The 21,620-nt window shown below is 37.5% G+C and overlaps 1 protein-coding gene across 1 annotated transcript; it reads left to right on the top strand.

Annotated features, from left to right (window-relative positions):
* The first annotated feature begins 1,235 nt into the window (after positions 1-1,235).
* On the top strand, positions 1,236-15,415 carry LOC133612113 (homeobox protein DBX1-A-like). Its single transcript, XM_061969283.2, has 4 exons — positions 1,236-1,710; positions 3,861-3,962; positions 12,365-12,570; positions 15,040-15,415. The coding sequence occupies exons 1-4, from the start codon at positions 1,341-1,343 to the stop codon at positions 15,328-15,330; spliced, it is 969 nt and encodes a 322-aa protein (XP_061825267.1). The 5' UTR covers positions 1,236-1,340; the 3' UTR covers positions 15,331-15,415.
* The last annotated feature ends 6,205 nt before the right edge of the window (positions 15,416-21,620 follow it).

Consider the following 21,620-nt stretch of genomic DNA (forward strand, 5'->3'; position numbering starts at 1 on the left):
TTGATAGTAGGCTAATATAGCTAATATAGACACTTACATCCTGTGTTGCCTTTATTATAGCACTTATAACAGACTTTTAAAGTCATTTTGATAGTAGGCTAATATGGACACTTACATCATGTGTTGCCTTCATTATAACACTTATATAAGACTCTTAAAGTAATTTTGATAGTAGACTAATATAGCTAATACAAACACTTACATCATGTGTTGCCTTCATTAAACACTTATATAAGACTTTTAAAGTAATTTGGGTAGTCGGCTAATATAGACAATTACATCATGTATTGCCTTCATTATAACACTTATATAAGACTTTTAAAGTCATTTTGATAGTAGGCTAATATAGCTAATATTGACACTTACATCATGTGTTGCCTTCATTATTACACTTATATAAGGCTTTTAAAGTCATTTTAATAGTAGGCTAATATAGCTAATATAGACACTTACATCATGTGTTGCCTTCATTATAACACTTGTATAAGACTTTTAAAGTCATTTTGATAGTAGGCTAATATAGCTAATATAGACACTTACATCATGTGTTGCCTTCATTATAACACTTATATAAGACTTTTAAAATAATTTTGATAGTAGGTTAATATATCTAATATTGACACTTACATCATGTGTTGCCTTCCTTATAACACTTATATAAGACTTTTAAAGTCATTTTGATAGTAGGCTAATATAGACACTTACATCATGTGTTGCCTTCATTATTACACTTATATAAGGCTTTTAAAGTAATTTTGATAGTAGGCTAATATAGACACTTACATCATGTGTTGCCTTCATTTTAACACTTATATAAGACTTCTAAAGTCATTTTGATAGTAGGCTAATATAGCCACTTACATTATGTATTGCCTTCATTATAACACTTATATAAGACTTTTAAAATCATTTTGATAGTAGGTTAATATATCTAATATTGACACTTACATCATGTGTTGCCTTCATTATAACACTTATATAAGACTTTTAAAGTCATTTTGATAGTAGGCTAATATAGACACTTACATCATGTGTTGCCTTCATTATAACACTTTTAATTTTTTGCAGCTCCAGACAGATATTTTTTTTTTTTTTTTTTTTGGTCCAATATGGCTCTTTCAACATTTTGGGTTGCCGACCCCTGGACTAGACCAAGGACAGAGAAGTGTTGACCAATCCCAGGTCCTGCACCTTTTTATAGCCTCTGCACAAATGGGCTGGCCGTTAAACTTGAGAGCTAAAGTCGCTTGTATAAAATCTTTGGAACAGGCAAAAAGTTGCTCGCAGTAAGTACACAGGTGGCACAGGAAGTTTTGCAAGTTCCTCAGCAGGCACCAGTCATGATGTTTCCGTGCAGCGCCTTACCGCCGCCTCTCTACCCGGACCTGCTGTGCCCTCCGGCCGCGCTGACCTCCCCTCTCCCCCGGTCACTTCCGTCCGGGTACCGCGTGGAGGATCTTCTGCGAATTAGCCAGCCGGCGTACAGTTACATTCAACGGACGTTCTCCGCCGCGACCCCCCGTGAATTCTTATCGCTCAGCCTGGAGCCGAGTGCCTCATCCCGGGCGCTGGGACCGAGTCCCGCGTGTTCCGGGTTTCAGAGCTCCGGTCAGCCGAACCACAACAGCGACTCTCCGCAGTCTGCCTGCCCCGCCTCCAGCTGCCTCAAGTTCGGCGTCAGCGCCATCCTGGCACCGTCCGCTCGGATGGGTGAGAAATGCGTTAAGATGGTTAAAAACAGTTTTTTTTCTGAATGGGAATAATAATAATAATAATATTTTTGTCGTGTACGTACTGTAATTTGCATATTCTTCATTTTGTAAGAATGCTAGTATGTTGATTTTTAAACATTTACCTGGACATATAAAATACATACATAACACACATATTTTTTAAACAATATAAAATATTAAAAATATGCACAACATTTTTTTAAATATTGTAAATTAACAAAATAATAAATAATTTATACATTACTTCACAATAAAAAAAATGTATAAACTTTTTTATTAAAATGGTCAAATTTGTGCAGATTAAAATGAATATTTATTTTATTTATGTATATGATGTATTGAATTATACAGTACACACAAAAAAATGCTGGGTTATTTGGATAACCCAATTTATGAGTTGCGAGCGTTGGGTTAAATTTTTTAGTTATTTTTTTTCATTTATTTTATTTATTTCTTTATTTGAATTGCGACCATGCATATCCATCAACATAGAGCAACAATGTAAATATGCCAGAGTTCGTACAATAGCTCATTTTCATCCTTTGTCCTAAGGCAGGTACATACAGTAAACATTCAACAGGTTATGATACAAAAGAATACATAAATTACAAGACATTACACATTACAAGCGTATCATAAGCACAGACTATAGACAAAAAAATAAAACAAACAAACAAAAAAAACGTGAATAATCCAATTGTGATTAGTGTTCAACCACTTTTATGAAGAGCACTCCATTTTTTGGGTTATAAGGGTATTATTTTAACTCAATTTCTGGCTTTTCAAAACTGAACCATTTTTGTGTTGTTTTTTTAATGAGTAACGCATTTTTGGGTAAAAGGCTTTTTTTTTATTTAAAGGGTACTTTTTTCTTGAAGGGAATTGTATTAAGGATTAACCTCATTAACATTATTTACAATCACACATCTTATGTACATGAACATGTTTGAGCATGCTGTATAGAACTATTATGACCATACACGGTAATTCTTGTAAAAAAAAAATGTCTCTCATATCTTGCTTTTGAGTATATTTTAATGGAATAAAAATACTTTCAATCAGTCGTTGGGAAGTAGTAGGACAAACCAGCAGTAACATTTATAATTTTTAACCAACTATTGGGTCAAAGAGCGCTAAATTGCGCAACCCAATAGTTTGGTTTGGAATAGCCCAACATTGAGTTAGCATAACTCAACTTTTGGGTTAAATAATTATTTAACCCAATAGTTTGGTTGGGAATAACCCAACATTAAGTTATCATAACTCAACTTTTTGGTTAAACAATTCAATGCAAAAGTTGGGTTGAAAACATTTACCCAAAATGTTGAGTTAAAGTAACTCAAATAAGGGGTTTGTCCTTTTCTGAACCAACAGTTGGATTAAAATTGGGTTATTTTTTTAACCCAAATTTTTTTAGTGTGTATATTTGCAATTAAATCTCTTTTTTTATTTGGATAATATATGCATGTTTCTTGACCAGGAGTGGCAATTTTTCAGTGGCAGCTCATTTATTTATTAGACCACAGCAAAAATACAAGTTATTCCTTATTAAATATATATTACATACATTGATTCATTATCTTCACCTAAAACATAAAGCTAAGAACATATATTGACTTACACTGGATTGTTTTAAGTGTCTTTAATGCACAAAATGTGGCCCCCCGCGTTTTTCTGCATGAGGCCCACGGTGGAAGGAAACGCTTTGGACTGTAAAGACACCCTCAATATGAATATAGAATATTCTTATATACTAGGTATAGGAATCTTACATTCAATTAGATTTCGATTCCTGGGGTGGGGATTTGTTTCAGAATTGATTCTCAATTCAAACTGATTCTTGCAATATATTATTTGGTATAAAATAAAAACAAAACCTTTTCACAAAAAGTTTATCTTGACTTTTTTTTAATTGATTTTTTAAAATATATGAATCAATTTAGAATCAAAATAAATAAGACTTGCAATTCAGGCGTGAATCGCCTTTTTAGCACCCCTAATATATACAGTATAACATCCGTATAATATTTATTAATGCATTCAATAATAGTACATACTGTATAAATACTACTAACAAGGATACTATATACTATAGTGTGTTTCATGCAGTTTATGTATATTTTCTAGGTTGCTCTTCTCCTGCAGTCCACAGTTTGCAGACCAAATCGTTTCCACTACCATTCCTGGATGCAAGTCTCCATCCTTTCATCAGAACTTCCTATTTCACAGGTAAGACTTCGGCTTGATTATTTAGAATCCTTCACCGCTGTTAGTGACTATGAAGTCATTGTGTATATAATAATCAGTCATGCTCAAACTGCAGTACCATCAGCAGTGAGCGAATAAAATCCTATACCATACATATTATTTTCATATTCATTGCAAAAGGCACTTAGTGATATTAATGATACTAGTCATGATATGCATTTTTAGAAGCACTGCAAGTAATTAAAATATACTTCATATCATTTGTTGGAAAAAAAATAATGAATGACAAAATTGAATAAAAATGCCTTCTAGTTCAGGATATACACATCTGATCTGCATTTGAAGGCACTGATCACTGTGACACCAGATGAAATAAACAAACTAAATTATAGAATTATATCTCTATGAACATTATAATGTATTATTTCTGCTGTTTCGTTATTGCTGATTACATCATGACTGCCTGTAACATGTATACACCTGCACAATCTTTAATGACAATGTATTTGCCTTTAAGGTATCTGCCAATCAATAAGACATATGCACTGCATCATACTGAGGAGGCATGTCTTATATTTTGACTGATGTACAGTAGCTAAATGAGGTAACAAAAAGCATAACATCTATCAGTATGATGCAACGCAGTCCTAAAGTAGCGCCTACATTTTTTGTGGCCCAAAGCAAAATACCAAATGACACAACTGCTACAATATATGCTGCAAAATAAAGAAAATAAATTAACATAGGCAAATCTCTTTATTTGATAACAATTTAAACAATAAATAAATATTCTGCGTAATTATTAGGATACTGTTGAATACAGAATAACCCTCAAACCCTAACAAAATAAAAAACATATAAATATCGACTTAAAAATGTGTCGAATTGTGCAAAAAAAAAACAACCTTAATAAAAAATGTGCAAAATCTTAAAACTAAATAAACAAAATCCAACCACTTTACCACCATTGAATGAGAAAATACTCCAAATTATTTATTTCTTGAGGCAAAATCATAAGTGACATCACAAAATTTATAATAATATAAATGTATATGATAAAATAATAAATAACTGTAATTTTTGTCATGCTCTCATGTTTGATGACGATAAAGTGTTCCATTCTAATTTAAATGTCACCTGTCTAAATGTTCAGTCTTCAATATTATCCATATCAATATTGCAAGGGTTTGAGTTGCTAATTAAACGAGATCCTCCAATCCTTACTAGAAAATATACTGTAAACCAGGGGTCCCCAAGATACGGCCCGCCAGCTTCCAAAATAAAAAATATATATAAATATTTATTTATTTATTATTATTTTCTCAAATCTGTTCTTTCTAATCCATTTTCTACCGCTTGTTACTCTTGATGGCTCTCCCGAGAGAGCTGTCTGTTGTTATCATCACGGCTGTGTATATTCCACCGGACGCCAAAGTAAACACAGCGCTCTCTCTTCTGCTGAACACCGTCAACGAACAGCAGCGGGCCCACCCCGACGGTGTTCATATCATAGCAGGGGATTTTAATAAGGCCAATCTGAAGACTGTACTCCCTAAGTTCTACCAGCACGTGAAGTGTTCTACAAGGGGCAAGAACACCCTGGACCACGTGTATACCAACATAAAGCACGCGTACAGAGCTACACCCCTCCCCCAGCTTGGACAGTCAGACCATCTTTCCCTCCTGCTCTCTCCTACCTACACCCCCATCAGACGCCAGGCCAGGCCTATCACAAAGACTGTTATGACCTGGCCTGACGATGCACTCCCCAAACTTCAGGACTGCTTCCAACACACAGACTGGGACCTCTTCCAACAACAGGAGCTGGAGACAGCCACAGGAACGGTGCTGGACTACATAAAGTTCTGCATCGGGAATGTGACTGTGGAAAAAACCATCCGGGTTTACCCCAACAAGAAACCCTGGATGACCAGCCAGGTCCGCACACTCCTCAGGGCCCGCAACGCAGCCTTCAGGTCAGGGGAGAGGGCACTGTACAGTGTTGCTAGAGCCGACCTGAAGAGAGGGATTAAAAAAGCAAAGGCGGACCACAGGAGGTGCATAGAGTCCCATCTGTCCAGCAAAAACTCACGGGAGGTGTGGCGGGGCATTCATGACATCACGAACTTCAGAGGCTGCAATATGACAACTGCGGATCAGAGTGCGACACTGGCAGAGGAGCTTAACTGTTTCTTTGCCCGTTTCGAAACCCCCCAGCGACACTCATCTGCTCCAGCCCTGCCCCCGACCCCACCGGGCTCCGGCGCCACTCCACTCACTGTACAGGAGCACAGTGTCAGACGAGTGCTCCTGGCTGTGAACCCCAGGAAGGCTACCGGACCAGACGGAGTACCTGGAAAGGTGCTCAGGACGTGCGCCCACCAGCTCGCTCCCCCCCTCACCAGGATCTTCAACCTCTCCCTGGCTCAGGCAGTCATCCCATCCTGCCTGAAGTCATCTACAATAATCCCGGTGCCGAAGAAGTCTCCCATCACCAGCCTGAATGATTACCGACCAGTGGCCCTCACTCCGGTAATCATGAAGTGCTTCGAGCGACTTGTTCTCCAGCACATCAAGGACCATATCCCTCCAGACTTCGACCCCCACCAGTTCGCATACCGGGCGAACAGGTCCACAGAGGACGCCATCGCTGTTGCTCTCCACTCTGCTCTGAACCACCTGGAGCAGCAGCAGAGCTACGTCCGGATGCTCTCTGTGGACTATAGCTCTGCCTTCAATACAATAATCCCGGACAGACTCTGCAATAAACTGGACACTCTTGGCCTCCCCCCTCTCACAAACGCCTGGATAAGGGACTTCCTAACGGACCGACCCCAGAATGTGAGACTTGGCCCGCACCTCTCATCCTCCCGCACGCTGAGCATCGGCTCCCCACAGGGCTGTGTGCTGAGCCCCCTCCTCTACTGCCTTTACACCCATGACTGCAGTCCGGCCCACAGTGACAACCTTACCGTCAAGTTTGCCGACGATACCACAGTGGTCGGGCTCATCTCCAGGGGTGACGAGGCTGCCTACAGAGAGGAGGTCCTGAAGCTGACGGCCTGGTCTTCGGAGAACAACCTCGCTCTCAACACCAGCAAGACCAGAGAGATCATCGTCGACTTCAGGAAAAGCAGCACCGACCCTGCCCCCCTCTACATCAACGGCGAGCGTGTAGAGAGGGTCCACACCTTCAGGTACCTTGGAGTCCACATCTCTAATGACTTCTCCTGGACAGTCAACACCACATCAATCATCAAGAAGGCTCAGCAGCGGCTACACTTCCTTAGACAGACAGGGAGAGGCTGCAAAGAGTGGTCAAGACGGCTCAGAAGATCATCGGCCGCCCTCTCCCCTCTCTGACGGACATCTACACCTCCCGCTGCCTCAACAGAGCCAGTGCCATCATCAAAGACAGCACCCACCCTGGCTCTGACCTGTTCCACCTGCTGCCCTCTGGGAAGCGCTACAGGTGCATTAAAACCAAAACAAACAGGCTAAAGAACAGCTTCTTCCCCAGGGCCATAACCATCCTGAACGGACTGCCCCATTGTCCCTCATAACTGCCTTCTCTTCGGTGCAATAACCCATTCCACCAACCACCCTGTTTTTGTTTTGTTTTTTCATGTATATATTCATTTCACACCATATTCATTGCACTTGTACATTTTTTTAATTTTTATATATTTGCACATTGTTTTTCTAGCATGCACACATCGCACTGTATGGAATGGCCTCAATCTCGTTACCTTGCGTAATGACAATAAAGCTGATTCTGATTCTGATTCTGATTCTTGGTGTCTCCTAGCCGCTCAGGCAAATCACATTGTCTAAAAATGCATTTTTGCATCGATAACGTGACATCATCGGCAAGTCAGTCAATTAGTGCGCGAGGAATATATATACAGTATATATATATATATATATATATATATATATATATATATATATATATATATATATATATATATATATATATATATATATATATATACATATATACTATGTACTATACTATATATATATATACACAGTATATATGTATATATATCTATATATATAGATATATATACATATATACTGTATATATATGTATAAATATATATATATATATATATATACAGTATATATATATATAAATATATACTGTATATATATAGTATATATATACATACATAGTATATATGTGTATATACCGTATATATGTATATATATCTATATATACTGTATATGTATGTATGTATATATATATATATATATATATACTGTATATATACACATATATACTGTATATATACTTTATATATATATATATATATATATATATATATATACTGTATATATACATATATACTGTATATATACTTTATATATATATATATATATATATATATACATAGTATATATGTGTATATATACAGTATATGTGTATATATATCTATATAGATATATATATGCATATATACTGTATATATAGTATATATATATATATATATATACATAGTATATATGTGTATATATACAGTATATGTGTATATATATATCTTTATATAATACTGTATATATACACATATATACTGTATGGATACTGTATATGAATATATATGTATATACAGTATATATATATGTATATATATATTTAAAAAAAAAAAAAAAAAAAAAAAATATATATATATATATATATATATATATATTAGGGCTGCAACTAACGATTAATTTGACAATCGATTAATCTGTCGATTATTACTTTGATTAATCGATTAGTAATCGGATAAAAGAGACAAACTACATTTCTATCCTTTCCAGTATTTTATTGGGAAAAAAACAGCATACTGGCACCATACTTATTTTGATTATTGTTTCTCAGCTGTTTGTACATGTTGCAGTTTATAAATAAAGGTTTATAAAAAAATTAAATAAAAAAACCGCCTCTGTGCATGCGCATAGCATAGATCCAACGAATCGATGACTAAATTAATCGCCAACTATTTTTATAATCGATTTTAATCGATTAGTTGTTGCAGCCCTAATATATATATATATATATATATATATATATATATATATATATATATATATATATATATATATATATATATATATATACAGCCCGGCCCCCGGCCAAATTGTTTGAACCCAATGGAGCCCCCGAGTCAAAGTTTGGGGACCCCTGCAGCAAACACTGCTCATCTAAATTGACATGTACCCAGTCAGAGCCTCTCCGATCATGTGGACCCCTTCGTGGCCCTAAACAACCGAAAAGTGTTGTCAAAAAAGCCCCCTTATTAATACAATTGTTAATAAACACTTTGGAAAATCCATACCTTTCTGACAGTGACAATCCAAACTGTTTATATTTGTCAATGCAAAATGACTTTTGTTAGATTGTGTTTTGGTTAGGAAATAGGCTTGAGTTCTGGACCAAAAAACTGCACATCTGACATGCATGATTCGAGACACGGGGGGTGAAAAAAATCACTCCGAACGTCGATTGCTGCAAGTTGCCTTTTTTTTTTCAAGACATTGTCCGCCTTTTAGCGAGGGCATAGCCCGGAATCAGCTTCGCCAATTTGAAGCCCCTTTTAGGGGGACACTCTGCCTGCTGACATTATCACCAGTTGCCCTTATCTACAAATTAGTCCAGTTTGTCACGCTGGAAATATATTAGTGCCGTTTGTCATGGTTTTAATGTGAGGCGGGTATCTTCCCAGCTCGGGAACTCGGCGCCTCTTCACGCGCTGTCCTTTTCCCACCAAGCTCCTCTACCAAGCTCACAAAACTCCCAGCACCGTGACCAATAGGAGCCACAACACACCCACCCACACACACACACACACACACACACACACACACACACACATATATAGCTATGCCTCACATTAGCAGTGCTGTGTGTAAAGACACCTCTTCATCACATCCACATCAATTATCTCACCAAAGTGGGGCTTTATTGACATGAAGCACAGAACATCTGCATTAGTGTGAAGGCAGGTACATAACTGAGGCAACATCTCTAAGCTCCCAGCAGCTAAAGCCTTTTAACAGTGCCACATTATGCCGACCTGCCTTTAATGGGCCTGTAATATACTGGCATGTCGACAGCCTTCTCCACTCAATTCTTTGAAACACAATCAGCTTTCTCTATGCATTTGCAGCCTTTGCAAGCCCCCTTCATGCTTCATTAGAGGTAGTGTGAGCGCGGCTTTGGAGGGCCGCTCTCATTAGCATGGGCTCTGTTTGCGCCGCTTGACAAATTGGACTTTTAAACATCCCATCTCAGCCAAGACAATTCTATTGGAAGGCAGAGTCAAGATGACGCCGCTTCACTGACAGCAGGAGCGCTGCTGGAGCGCCAAGGCAAGGAGGAGTAAAAAAAAAAAAAGTCGACATTTAGTAATAGTCAAGAATTCAAAGGGTCAATAATGGAAATATCACTGATTTCTGATTAAACGTCCTGTGCAGAATGCAGAAAAAATGCAAAGCCTTCGCCAAATATTAGACTTAGACCAAGACCAACTTTATTGATCCACAAGGCAAATTGTTCCACACAGTAGCTCAGTTACAAACGATGGAAAGGATAATGCAGGTATAAAGTAGACAACAAATGTACCATAGTAACAATATCAAATATAACATATAAAATATTTTTCGGACTATAAGTCGCAGTTTTTTTCATAGTTTGGCCGGGGGTGCGACTTATACTCAGGAGCGACTTGTGTGTGAAATTATTAACACATTACCGTAAAATATCAAATATTATTATTTAGCTCATTCACGTAAGAGACTAGACGTATAAGATTTCATGGGATTTAGCGATTAGGAGTGACAGATTGTTTGGTAAATGTATAGCATGTTCTATATGTTATAGTTATTTGAATGACTCTTACCATAATATGTTACGTTAACATACCAGGCACGTTCTCAGTTGGTTATTTATGCCTCATATAACGTACACTTATTCAGCCTGTTGTTCACTATTCTTTATTTATTTTAAATTGCCTTTCAAATGTCTATTCTTGGTGTTGGGTTTTATCAAATACATTTCCCCAAAAAAATGTGACTTATACTCCAGTGCGACTTATATATGTTTTTTTCCTTCTTTATTATGCATTTTCGGCCGGTGCGACTTATACTCCGGAGCGATTTATACTCCGAAAAATACGGTATGTAATATTTACATATTATATATGTACAGTATATAATATATACTGATATATTATATTTTATATATATATATATATACGTTAGGTCAGGAAAAAACAGAGAACCTATATCATCCCTACAAGCCTGTTTCGCAGGTTTCCCTGCTTGTCAGGGGATTTTAAAATCCCCTGACGAGCAGGGAAACCTAACGTATATTCCGCTCTACCCCGGTATTGAGCACTGTATAACGGACAAACCACAGAAACCTTGACTATATATATATATATATATATATATATATATATATATATATATTAGGGCTGCAACTAACGATTAATTTGATGATCGATTACTTCAATTAATCGATTAATAATCGGATAAAAGAGACAAACTACATTTCTATCCTTTCCAGTATTTTATTGAAAAAAACAGCATACTGGCACCATACTTATTTTGATTATTGTTTCTCAGCTGTTTGTACATGTTGCAGTTTATAAATAAAGGTTTATAAAAAAATTAAAATAAAAAAATTGCCTCTGCGCATGCGCATAGCATAGATCCAACGAATCGATGACTAAATTAATCGCCAACTATTTTTATAATCGATTTTAATCAATTTAATCGATTAGTTGTTGCAGCCCTAATATATATATATATATATATATATATATATATATATATATATATATATATATATATATATATATATATATATATATATATATATATATATATATATATATATATATTATATTCAAAACATTTAGCCTCTACTGCACGGATATTCAACTAAATTGTTTTAGCGGTCACATGTATTTAATATTTGTTTACTTAAAGCTAAAGGGGTGCCTTGAGGAACGCCTCAGTTATGTAAATCACAGTCTAAACCCCAGTGTTCTATGTTTGCTAGCAAGGTTAAAATGTCAATGCAAGAATCTGCTAATGTGTTTACAGTGGCCCAAGTTCCTCTACACATCAGCAGCACTCACTCAATCAATCACTCAATCAAAGTTGACTTATATAGCCCTTAATCACAAATGTCTCAAAGGGCTGCACAAGCCACAACGACATCCTCGGCTCAGATCCCACATCAGTGCAAGAAAAAACTCAACCCAATGGGAACAACGTGAAACCTTGGAAGGGACTGCAGATGTGAGGAATTTTCTGCAAAAATGTTTGAATTAGGGGGGCCAGTATGGTGTCATTCCGGGGGCCACCAATGCTCTATTGAAGCTTCATCTGGCACAAATTTACAGCATGCCGTATTTTCATGCCTCCAGCCTCCTCCTCCTCTGTGGTCCCTGTCCCGGGAACCTTTTCATGGCCCCTGGCCCCCAGAGGCAAGCCCAGGCGGGGAATGCTGCGACGAGCCGTCTTCTCGGACCTCCAAAGAAAAGCCCTGGAGAGAACTTTCCAGAAGCAGAAGTACATCAGCAAGCCAGACAGGAAGAAGCTGGCGGCGAAACTGGGACTGAAAGACTCCCAGGTACGAGCTGAAGACAACATGACACCTGTTGTCATGTTGTCATGTGACCACCTTTGCACGCAACCTTAGACCACACTATGTGCACTTTTGCCTAAAAATATCCAATTCCAAAAATTCAATAATCACAAAAAATGATCACATTAATCGTGTATGAATGTAGATCAATCATGCAATGTATTTAAATTTCAAGTAAAACATAAACAAAAATCATGTATGACATTCTGCCAATAAAACGGCATTTGTATCAAAATTTTGGGGTCTTTTTCAAGTTAATTTATTTATGCACACAAGTAATTTACTGCGATTAATCAAAATGCTAAATTGTCATTAATCCGATTAAAAAATGTAACTGTTTGACAGCACTAATGTGTATGTATAAAGGCCCTACCTCCCAATAGTAAAGAATCCTTTTTAAAGTCTCAAATCTGGACGGAGATCCTGATCAGCCCCAAAACGTAATCAAAAGATTAAAAAAACTTTTTTTTTCATCAAAATCTGATGATCATAAAATCAAATCATAAATCAAAATCATAACTTTTTAATGGGGAACTGCATTATTTTTTTTATTTTTTTTTTCCTATTGTTTACAATCATTTTGAAAGACATGACGACGGGTGGATTTTTTTTTAGCATTCTAAATATTAAATGTATTTGATCAAAAGTCCGCTTACAATGGAGCCTATAGGAGCCTTTCAATTCTGCCTATAGAGCCCCTAAAAAAACCTCCAAACACCTCTATTGAGGTTTTATATACATATACATAAGTATATATGTAATGTAGTAACGGGCACATTTATAATAACATGTCATATTTACGTATTTTAAGCATACGCGGTGCATTAATTTCAAAAACTCATCACAATGTTTGCTTTTTTTTTCTTTATCGTTGATTATTAATCACTGCAGACTTCATGAGAGCCAACAAACATAATTAAACATCACTTACTGTACAAGGTCTGCTGTCGTAAGGATGCCGACAGCTTGGATGTTCATATATTACCATTTAGATGAAACATGTCTCATAATCCTCGCAAAGGTTTATGAGACAGGATTACGGATTCTCCCCTGAAGAGCAGGGAAAACCTGCGAAACAGGCTTGTAGGGATGAAATAGCCTGTGTTTTTTTCCTGACCTAACATACAGTATATTCCGCTCTACCCCTCTATTGAGTACTGTATAACGGATAAACCACAGAAACCTCGACTATATATATATATATATATATATATATATATATATATATATATATATATATATATAAATGATAAATGATGAATGGGTTGTACTTGTATAGCGCTTTTCTACCTTCAAGGTACTCAAAGCGCTTTGACACTACTTCCACATTTACCCATTCACACACACATTCACACACTGATGGAGGGAGCTGCCATGCAAGGCGCTAACCAGCACCCATCAGGAGCAAGGGTGAAGTGTCTTGCTCAGGACACAACGGACATGACGAGGTTGGTACTAGGTGGGGATTGAACCAGGGACCCTCGGGTTGCGCACGGCCACTCTTCCACTGCGCCACGCCGTCCCTATATATACATATACAGTATATACCGCCCGAATGCAGCTGAGATAGGCTCCAGCATCCTTCGCAATCCCGAATGGGACAAGCGGTAGAAAATGGATGGATATATATATGTATATATATATATACCTTCCGCCCGAATGCAGCTGAGATAGGCTCCAGCACCCCCCGCGACCCCAAAAGAGACAAGCGGTAGAAAATGGATGGATGGATGGATATATATATATATGTATATATATATATATATATATATATATATATATATATATATATATATATATATATATATATATATGCATATGTATATATATATATATATATATATATATATATATATATATATATATATATATATATATATATATATATGCATATGTATGTATGTATATATATATATATATATATATATATATATATATATTTATATATATATATATATATATATATATATATATAAAAAACATGTTAAAAAGTAACTTAGACTTTACTACTGTAGAAAAAAAATAAAAAAATAATGTGTATATATACCTGTATATATATACACATTATTTTTTTATTTTTTTTCTACAGTAGTAAAGTCTAAGTTACTTTTTAAAATGTTTTTTATGAACACCAGGTCAAAAGATATAAATAATGGTATAATGATATATTTATTGTATTATAATATAATATCATGTCTTAAAATCAACATTGTTAAGCGGCGATACATTTAAGGCTGCCGTAGCAGATGTGTGGTTGCCATGGCAATGAGAATGATGCTTTTCTCCCAAACACAAACCAGCGGGGGTTTTTTTAAGTATGTTTTTGTTTAAAGAAAAAAAAAAGAAAGATGGTGACTGCCATTATTATTATTATTATTATTATTTTTATTATTATTATAGGTCAGTAAAAGACATGCAAGTGTCTTTTATCATCTTGACTTTTGTCTGTTGTAGGTGAAGATCTGGTTTCAGAACCGGAGGATGAAATGGAGGAACTCGAAAGAACGAGAGCTGCTGTCGAGCGGAGGCTGTCGCCAGCAGACTCTCCCCACTAAGACCAACCCCCACCCGGACCTGACAGACGTGTGCAGCACTTACTGTCCCGGCAGCAGACTAGACAGGACTGCAGCCACGGGGCAAGAACAGCTGGAGAACCAGGACACACATCTTCACCATCACCATCATCATCATCATCAAGGCTCTTCTCCATCACAGTCCAGCAGTGAAGAAATCACAGTTTCATAAAAACTTGATTTCTTTTTAAATATTCAAATCATAATTTTTGTGACATTAAGAGTGATGAATAAGAACACATATTTGCTTTTGTAAATGGCTGTTTGATCAGTTTGTGTCATATGTCTGTACAGTGTTTTGTAAATGACTTTTTTAAATTTAGTTTAGGAAACGTTGTACACTTTGTGAAATATGTTCTGAATCGTTGATTGCATAGACTATGTTTTAACTTCTAAGGCTAAAGTACTATTGTTGATTCTGCAGACTATTTCTGATCTTTATTTTCCTAAATAAATCCTTGAAAAAAAAATATCTTATTCATTTTAAGTAGATGTCGATATTATCGGCCGATAAATGCTTTAAAATGTAATATCGGAAATGATCGGTATCGGTTTCAAAAAGTAAAATTTATGACTTTTTAAAACGCCGCTGTGTACACGGACGTAGGGAGAAGTACAGAGCGCCAATAAACCTTAAAGGCACTGCCTTTGCGTGCCGGCCCAGTCACATACAATCTACGGCTTTTCACACACACAAGTGAATGCATAGCATACTTGGTCAACAGCCATACAGGTCACACTGAGGGTGGCCGTATATACAACTTTAATACTGTTACAAATATGTGCCACACTGTGAACCCACACCAAACAAGAATGACAAACACATTTCGGGAGAACATCCGCACCGTAACACAACATAAACACAACAGAACAAATACCCAGAACCCCTTGCAGCACTAACTCTTCAGGGACGCTACAATATACACCTCCCGCTACCCCCTACCCCCACCTCAACCTCCTCATGCTCTCTCAGGGAGAGCATGTCCCAAATCCCAAGCTGCTGTTTTGAGGCATGTTAAAAAAGATTATTCACTTTGTGACTTCAATAATAAATATGGCAGTGCCATGTTGGCACTTTTTTCCATAACTTGAGTTGATTTATTTTGGAAAACCTTGTTACATTGTTTAATGCATCCAGCGGGGCATCACAACAAAATTAGGCATAATAATGTGTTAATTCCACGACTGTATGTATCGGTATCAGCTGATATCGGTATCGGTAATTAAGGGTTGGACAATACCGGTATATTGGATATTGGCAAAAAAGCCATTATCAAACATCTCTAATTTTAAGATGTGAAAAATTACCATCAATCAGTGCATCGTTTTCCCTACTTACTTCTCCTCAGGTTTGGATTGGTATGTTTTTGGGATTTAAATTGGTTTATTGTACACAGACATACAATTACAGTGCACATATCAAATGTTTACAAGTCAACATTCCATCATGTCCGAAAAGGAGTAGAGAGAAGCATATCTTATTTCATTTCCGTTTCATAACAATTTCCAACGCAGGGACAGCGTGGCGCAGTGGAAGAGTGGCCGTGCGCAACCTGAGGGTCACTGGTTCAATCCCCACCTAGTACCAACCTCGTCATGTCCGTTGTGTCCTGAGCAAGACACTTCACCCTTGCTCCTGATGGCTGCTGGTTAGCGCCTTGCATGGCAGCTCCCTCCATCAGTGTGTGAATGTGTGTGTGAATGGGTAAATGTGGAAGTAGTGTCAAAGCGCTTTGAGTACCTTGAAGGTAGAAAAGCGCTATACAAGTACAACCCATTTATCATTTATTTATTATCATTTGTTCCCCCCTGTTGCAATCCACTACACAACAAATACATTACTTAGTTTGGATTGAGTGCGTAATAAGAGCACGTTTGAATAGAAATAAACGCCGGAACAGTAGTAAATGTTACCATACTTGGTGGTTTTTTGGGGGCGGGGTGTGGGGTGTTATTTTTCATATTTTTAAGGACAGACAAACCGTTAAAAAAAGGTAAATACACTCATACATTCACTGTACAAACATACATGTACACCTGCTGTACATCAGTGACATGCGGTGAGGTTGATGGCTGGTGAGGCACTGACTTCATCACAGTCAGATTTACAAACATATGAACCCTAAAGAGTATCTTATTCACCATTTGATTGGCAGCAGTTAACGGGTTATGTTTAAAAGCTCATACCAGCATTCTTCCCTGCTTGGCACTCAGCATCAAGGGTTGGAATTGGGGGTTAAATCACCAAAAATGATTCCCGGGCGCGGCGCCGCTGCTGCCCATTGCTCCCCTCACCTCCCAGGGGGTGATCAAGGGGATGGGTCAATTGCAGCCTAGTGTGTGTGTGACAATCATTGGTACTTTAACTTAACTTTAACTTTACACATACAAACTGTAGCACACAAAAAAGCACATTTAATTAAAAAAAAAGAAGTTATTCTGGTCTTACCTTTACTTATAAATGAAGTCCATGCGCAGCTCCTTTTGAGCAAAAGCATCGATAACTTGTTTATAGAAGTCTTCCTTATCTTTCTTCCGTTTTAAAAGTCTCTCTGTCTCGATGGAGATCTTCCTTTAAGAATTACCTCCTGCTTCGATTGAAAGTCCAGTTTAGAAAACTGTTTTATATTTAGATATGTAATCCTCCATGTTAATAGTCCAGGCAAGAGGAAAAAATAAACGATCGCTGCAAACTGTTGCTGCTTGTTGTCACTTCTTCTGCAGCCGAGTAGTCGCAAGAATGATATCTGGGATCACTAGCGCCCTCTGCCACCAGGAGGCGGGATTACTGCGAGCCTCACACAGTGCGTCTTCGCAGCCGTTTTTTGATTGCTCAGCACAAGAAATACGTTACACACATACAGTTGTTGACAAAATACACTGTACATTATATACCTCAGCTAACTAAACTATGGAAATGTATAATATAATTCATATAGCAATACGGCCTCACTACACAGCAGGCCAGCAGTTAGCCGAGTCATTGCGCAATCCATGGCGAGGCTCAACTGGCTACTCACTGCAAGTCTCTTCTCAGTATTTGAACGGCAAATGTGAAAATTCAGCGATTTTGAATAAAAATAATCTAAAACTGGTGAAGTTAAATGGAAAATAACTTTATAGTATAATCACTGGATACATAACAATTTAATGATTTTTTTCTTTTTAAATGTTTTTTCTTTCCATGATAGCACGTGAGGCCCCGCCTCTCCTGCCTCCCCTGACTGCACGTCACTAGTGTACATATACAAGTACATATGCATACATACACTCATGCATATAATCACGTTTCATCAAACATATATTAACGTTGTTGCCCCAGGGGAAACTGGGTAACACATGGCACACTGACAAAGCTTAACCTATTGTTACTATAACAATCTACAAGGTTAATATAGGTTGCTTCTCTTTCTTCCCCTCCATTTTTCTGCATTCTTTTGTATCTCTAGTTATGATTACGTATATGTATTGTTGCATTTGAACAACTGTATTGTTGATAATAGAGGTAAATTATTGGTATTATCAATAGTGCTATTTCTATTGGTATTTGTATTGCTCCATTTGTAGTGTAATAATACTCATTGTCATTTGTGTATTATATATTTTGCTAACTGCTTCTTTTCTATCTTTTTTACCATCATATTTGTACATATCGTATTTGCTGATGTTGCTCTATTGTTGTTGTTGTTGTTTCTCTGTCTAATCCCTCCCTTGTCCCCACAATTTCCCCCTCTGTCTTCCTTTTTTTCTCTTTCTATCCCCTCCTGCTCCGGCCCGGCTGCACCAAATGATAATATAAATACATTTAATAAAGTCAAATACAAATAAGGCAACAAGAGAAGTATCCTACACTTCTCTTTTGTAAAGTAAATCTGAACAGCCGATATGGGCATCTACATCAACTATATAATTTGCCCGAGAAGCTGGACAGGACAAAAAAAATAAAAAAAAAATAAATACATTAAAAAAAAAGGTAAATACACAGTTATCCCAATTTGTGATTTTACAGCCTTATTCCAAAATTGAATAACCAAATTGTTGTCCTCAACATTCCAGACAATACCTCATAATGATCATGTAAAAACTAAAAAGGTTCTTTAAAAAAAATCCTGAAAATGTATTAAAATGACAAAACACAAAAATCACATGTACATAAGAACGAGTACAAGTACACAACCTTTGCTGATTGTCCAGCTTGGTTGCAGATCCACACCAGACAGTGATGGAGAGGCTGAATGATGGATGTGTGGAACATGACCAGCAGTTCTTGAGCTTCTTGAACTTCTTCAGGAAGTGAAGTGAATTATATTTATATAGCGCTTTTCTCTAGTGACTCAAAGTGCTTTACATAGTGAAACCCAAGTTACATTAAAACCAGTGTGGGTGGCACTGGGAGCAGGTGGGCAAAGAGTCTTGCCCAAGGACACGACGGCAGTGACTAGGATGGCGGAAGCAGGGATCAATCCTGGAACTTAGACTTAGACAAACTTTGATGATCCACAAGGGAAATTGTTCCACACAGTAGCTCAGTTACAATGATGGAAAGTGTAAGGATGGAAATGACAATGCAGGTATAAATAGACTAAATATAGCGATATAAAATATAACATATATACGTAATATTTTCATAATGTATGTACAGTATATTATATATACTTGCTGGCACGGCCGCTCTACCAACTGAGCTATGCCACCGAGAAGTGCATCCTCTGCTGTGCCTTCTTCCTGATTGTGTCTATGTGGGAGGTCTACTTCAGGTTCCCGTGAGATCCCAGGAACCTGAAGGCGCCCAGATTTGCTCTGTCAAAACCCTCTAGAATGTTTGTTTTAATACAACATAGTCATTTAATATGGTTTTAGTTGTAAAAAAAATATATATATACCGTATTTTTCGGAGTATAAGTCGCACCTGCCGAAAATGCATAATAAAGAAGGAAAAAAACATATAAGTCGCACTGGAGCCCGGCCAAACTATGAAAAAAACTGCGACTTATAGTCCGAAAAATACGGTATGTATTGTAAATTACATGTCTGGGTGCTGCAATATTAATTTCCAACCATTTGCATACACAACACATTTTATAATTATGTTTCTAAAATACTACTTAATGTTAAATATGTTATGTTACTTTTATGACATTGGGTGTTCATTGTAAATCATCTTCTTCTGCTTAGCCAAAGTCGGGTTGCGGGGGCAGCAGCCTAAGCAGAGAAGCCCAAACTTACCTCTCCCCAGCTACTTCGTCCAGCTCTTCCCGGGGGATTCCGAGGTGTTCTCATAGTCTCTCCACCGTGTCCTGGGTCTTCCTCGTGGTCTCCTACCGGTCGGACACGCCCCAAACACCTCATCAGGTGTTCGGGGGGTATTCTGGCAAACATAACTCAACTTGACACTTTTTTTGTGCTCAGTTTACAGATGTACTCTTGAACGAAAGAACACATCAATTCTAAATAACCGGCGAAGCATCTTAGCGATTTACTATTGTCAGTCGTTCCATAAGAATTTTAAAGCTAAAGTTGATGTTTTCCCAGCTTGTATTCAAACTCATTTGTATACTCTAGCCTTTAAATAGACCCCCTTTTTATACCAGTTGATCTGTCGTTTCTTTTCTTTTCTCCTCTGCCCCCCTCTCTCTTGTGGAGGGGGGGCACAGGTCCGGTAGCCATGAATGAAATGCTGGCTGTGCAGAGTCGGGACCCGGGGTGGACCGCTCGCCTGTGCATTGGTTGGGGACATCTCTGTCTCCGCTCAGGACGGTCTTCTGCTGGCCCCAATATGGACTGGACTCTCACAATTATTATGTTAGATCCACTACGGACTGGACTTTCACAATTGTGGTGGAATTTCTGACCTTTTGTACCATATTTTGTGTCTGTCAAAGTCCGTAAAGAGAGCGAGGTCGAAAAGCATTAAGAAGGACACGACAGTAGTGGAATGTCTGCTCGTTTCTCTTTTTTCTATTCTGAACCATTGGAAGAGCATATGTGGGTTAGAGTTGAACATATGGTCAGCCTGACCATTGTACAAAATGTTTTGGTGGTTTATTATGACTAAGGGATTCAAGGATGCTGCAGAATAAACAGGTCCAAAACAACTGGACCTTGACACACGAGGGAAACACAAATGGCCAAGTAGACCAAGTCTATGTATGATTCGCATGATTCTCGATTCATCCAACGTCTACGGAGGACGTTGTCTGTTTGCATGGCAATTCCAGGCATGTGATTTGACCACAATGAAAAAGACTGAAAACATTTCCGGGGGTCTGGGGGACGAAGGCCACCAGCCAGGTCCAGGGCGGTGCCCTGGTGGTTTTTCACCAATTTAACATGCTAAAATTAACAAAGACAGCACCATTTGAAGAAAATATTTTAGTGTTTAAAGACATGAAAACATCATTAATAGAACATACATAACCCAATTATCCAAATGAATCACTGTATATGGTTCAGTCCCAACAG

Source organism: Nerophis lumbriciformis, linkage group LG10 (genome assembly GCF_033978685.3).
Source record: "Nerophis lumbriciformis linkage group LG10, RoL_Nlum_v2.1, whole genome shotgun sequence".
Taxonomy (NCBI): domain Eukaryota; kingdom Metazoa; phylum Chordata; class Actinopteri; order Syngnathiformes; family Syngnathidae; genus Nerophis; species Nerophis lumbriciformis.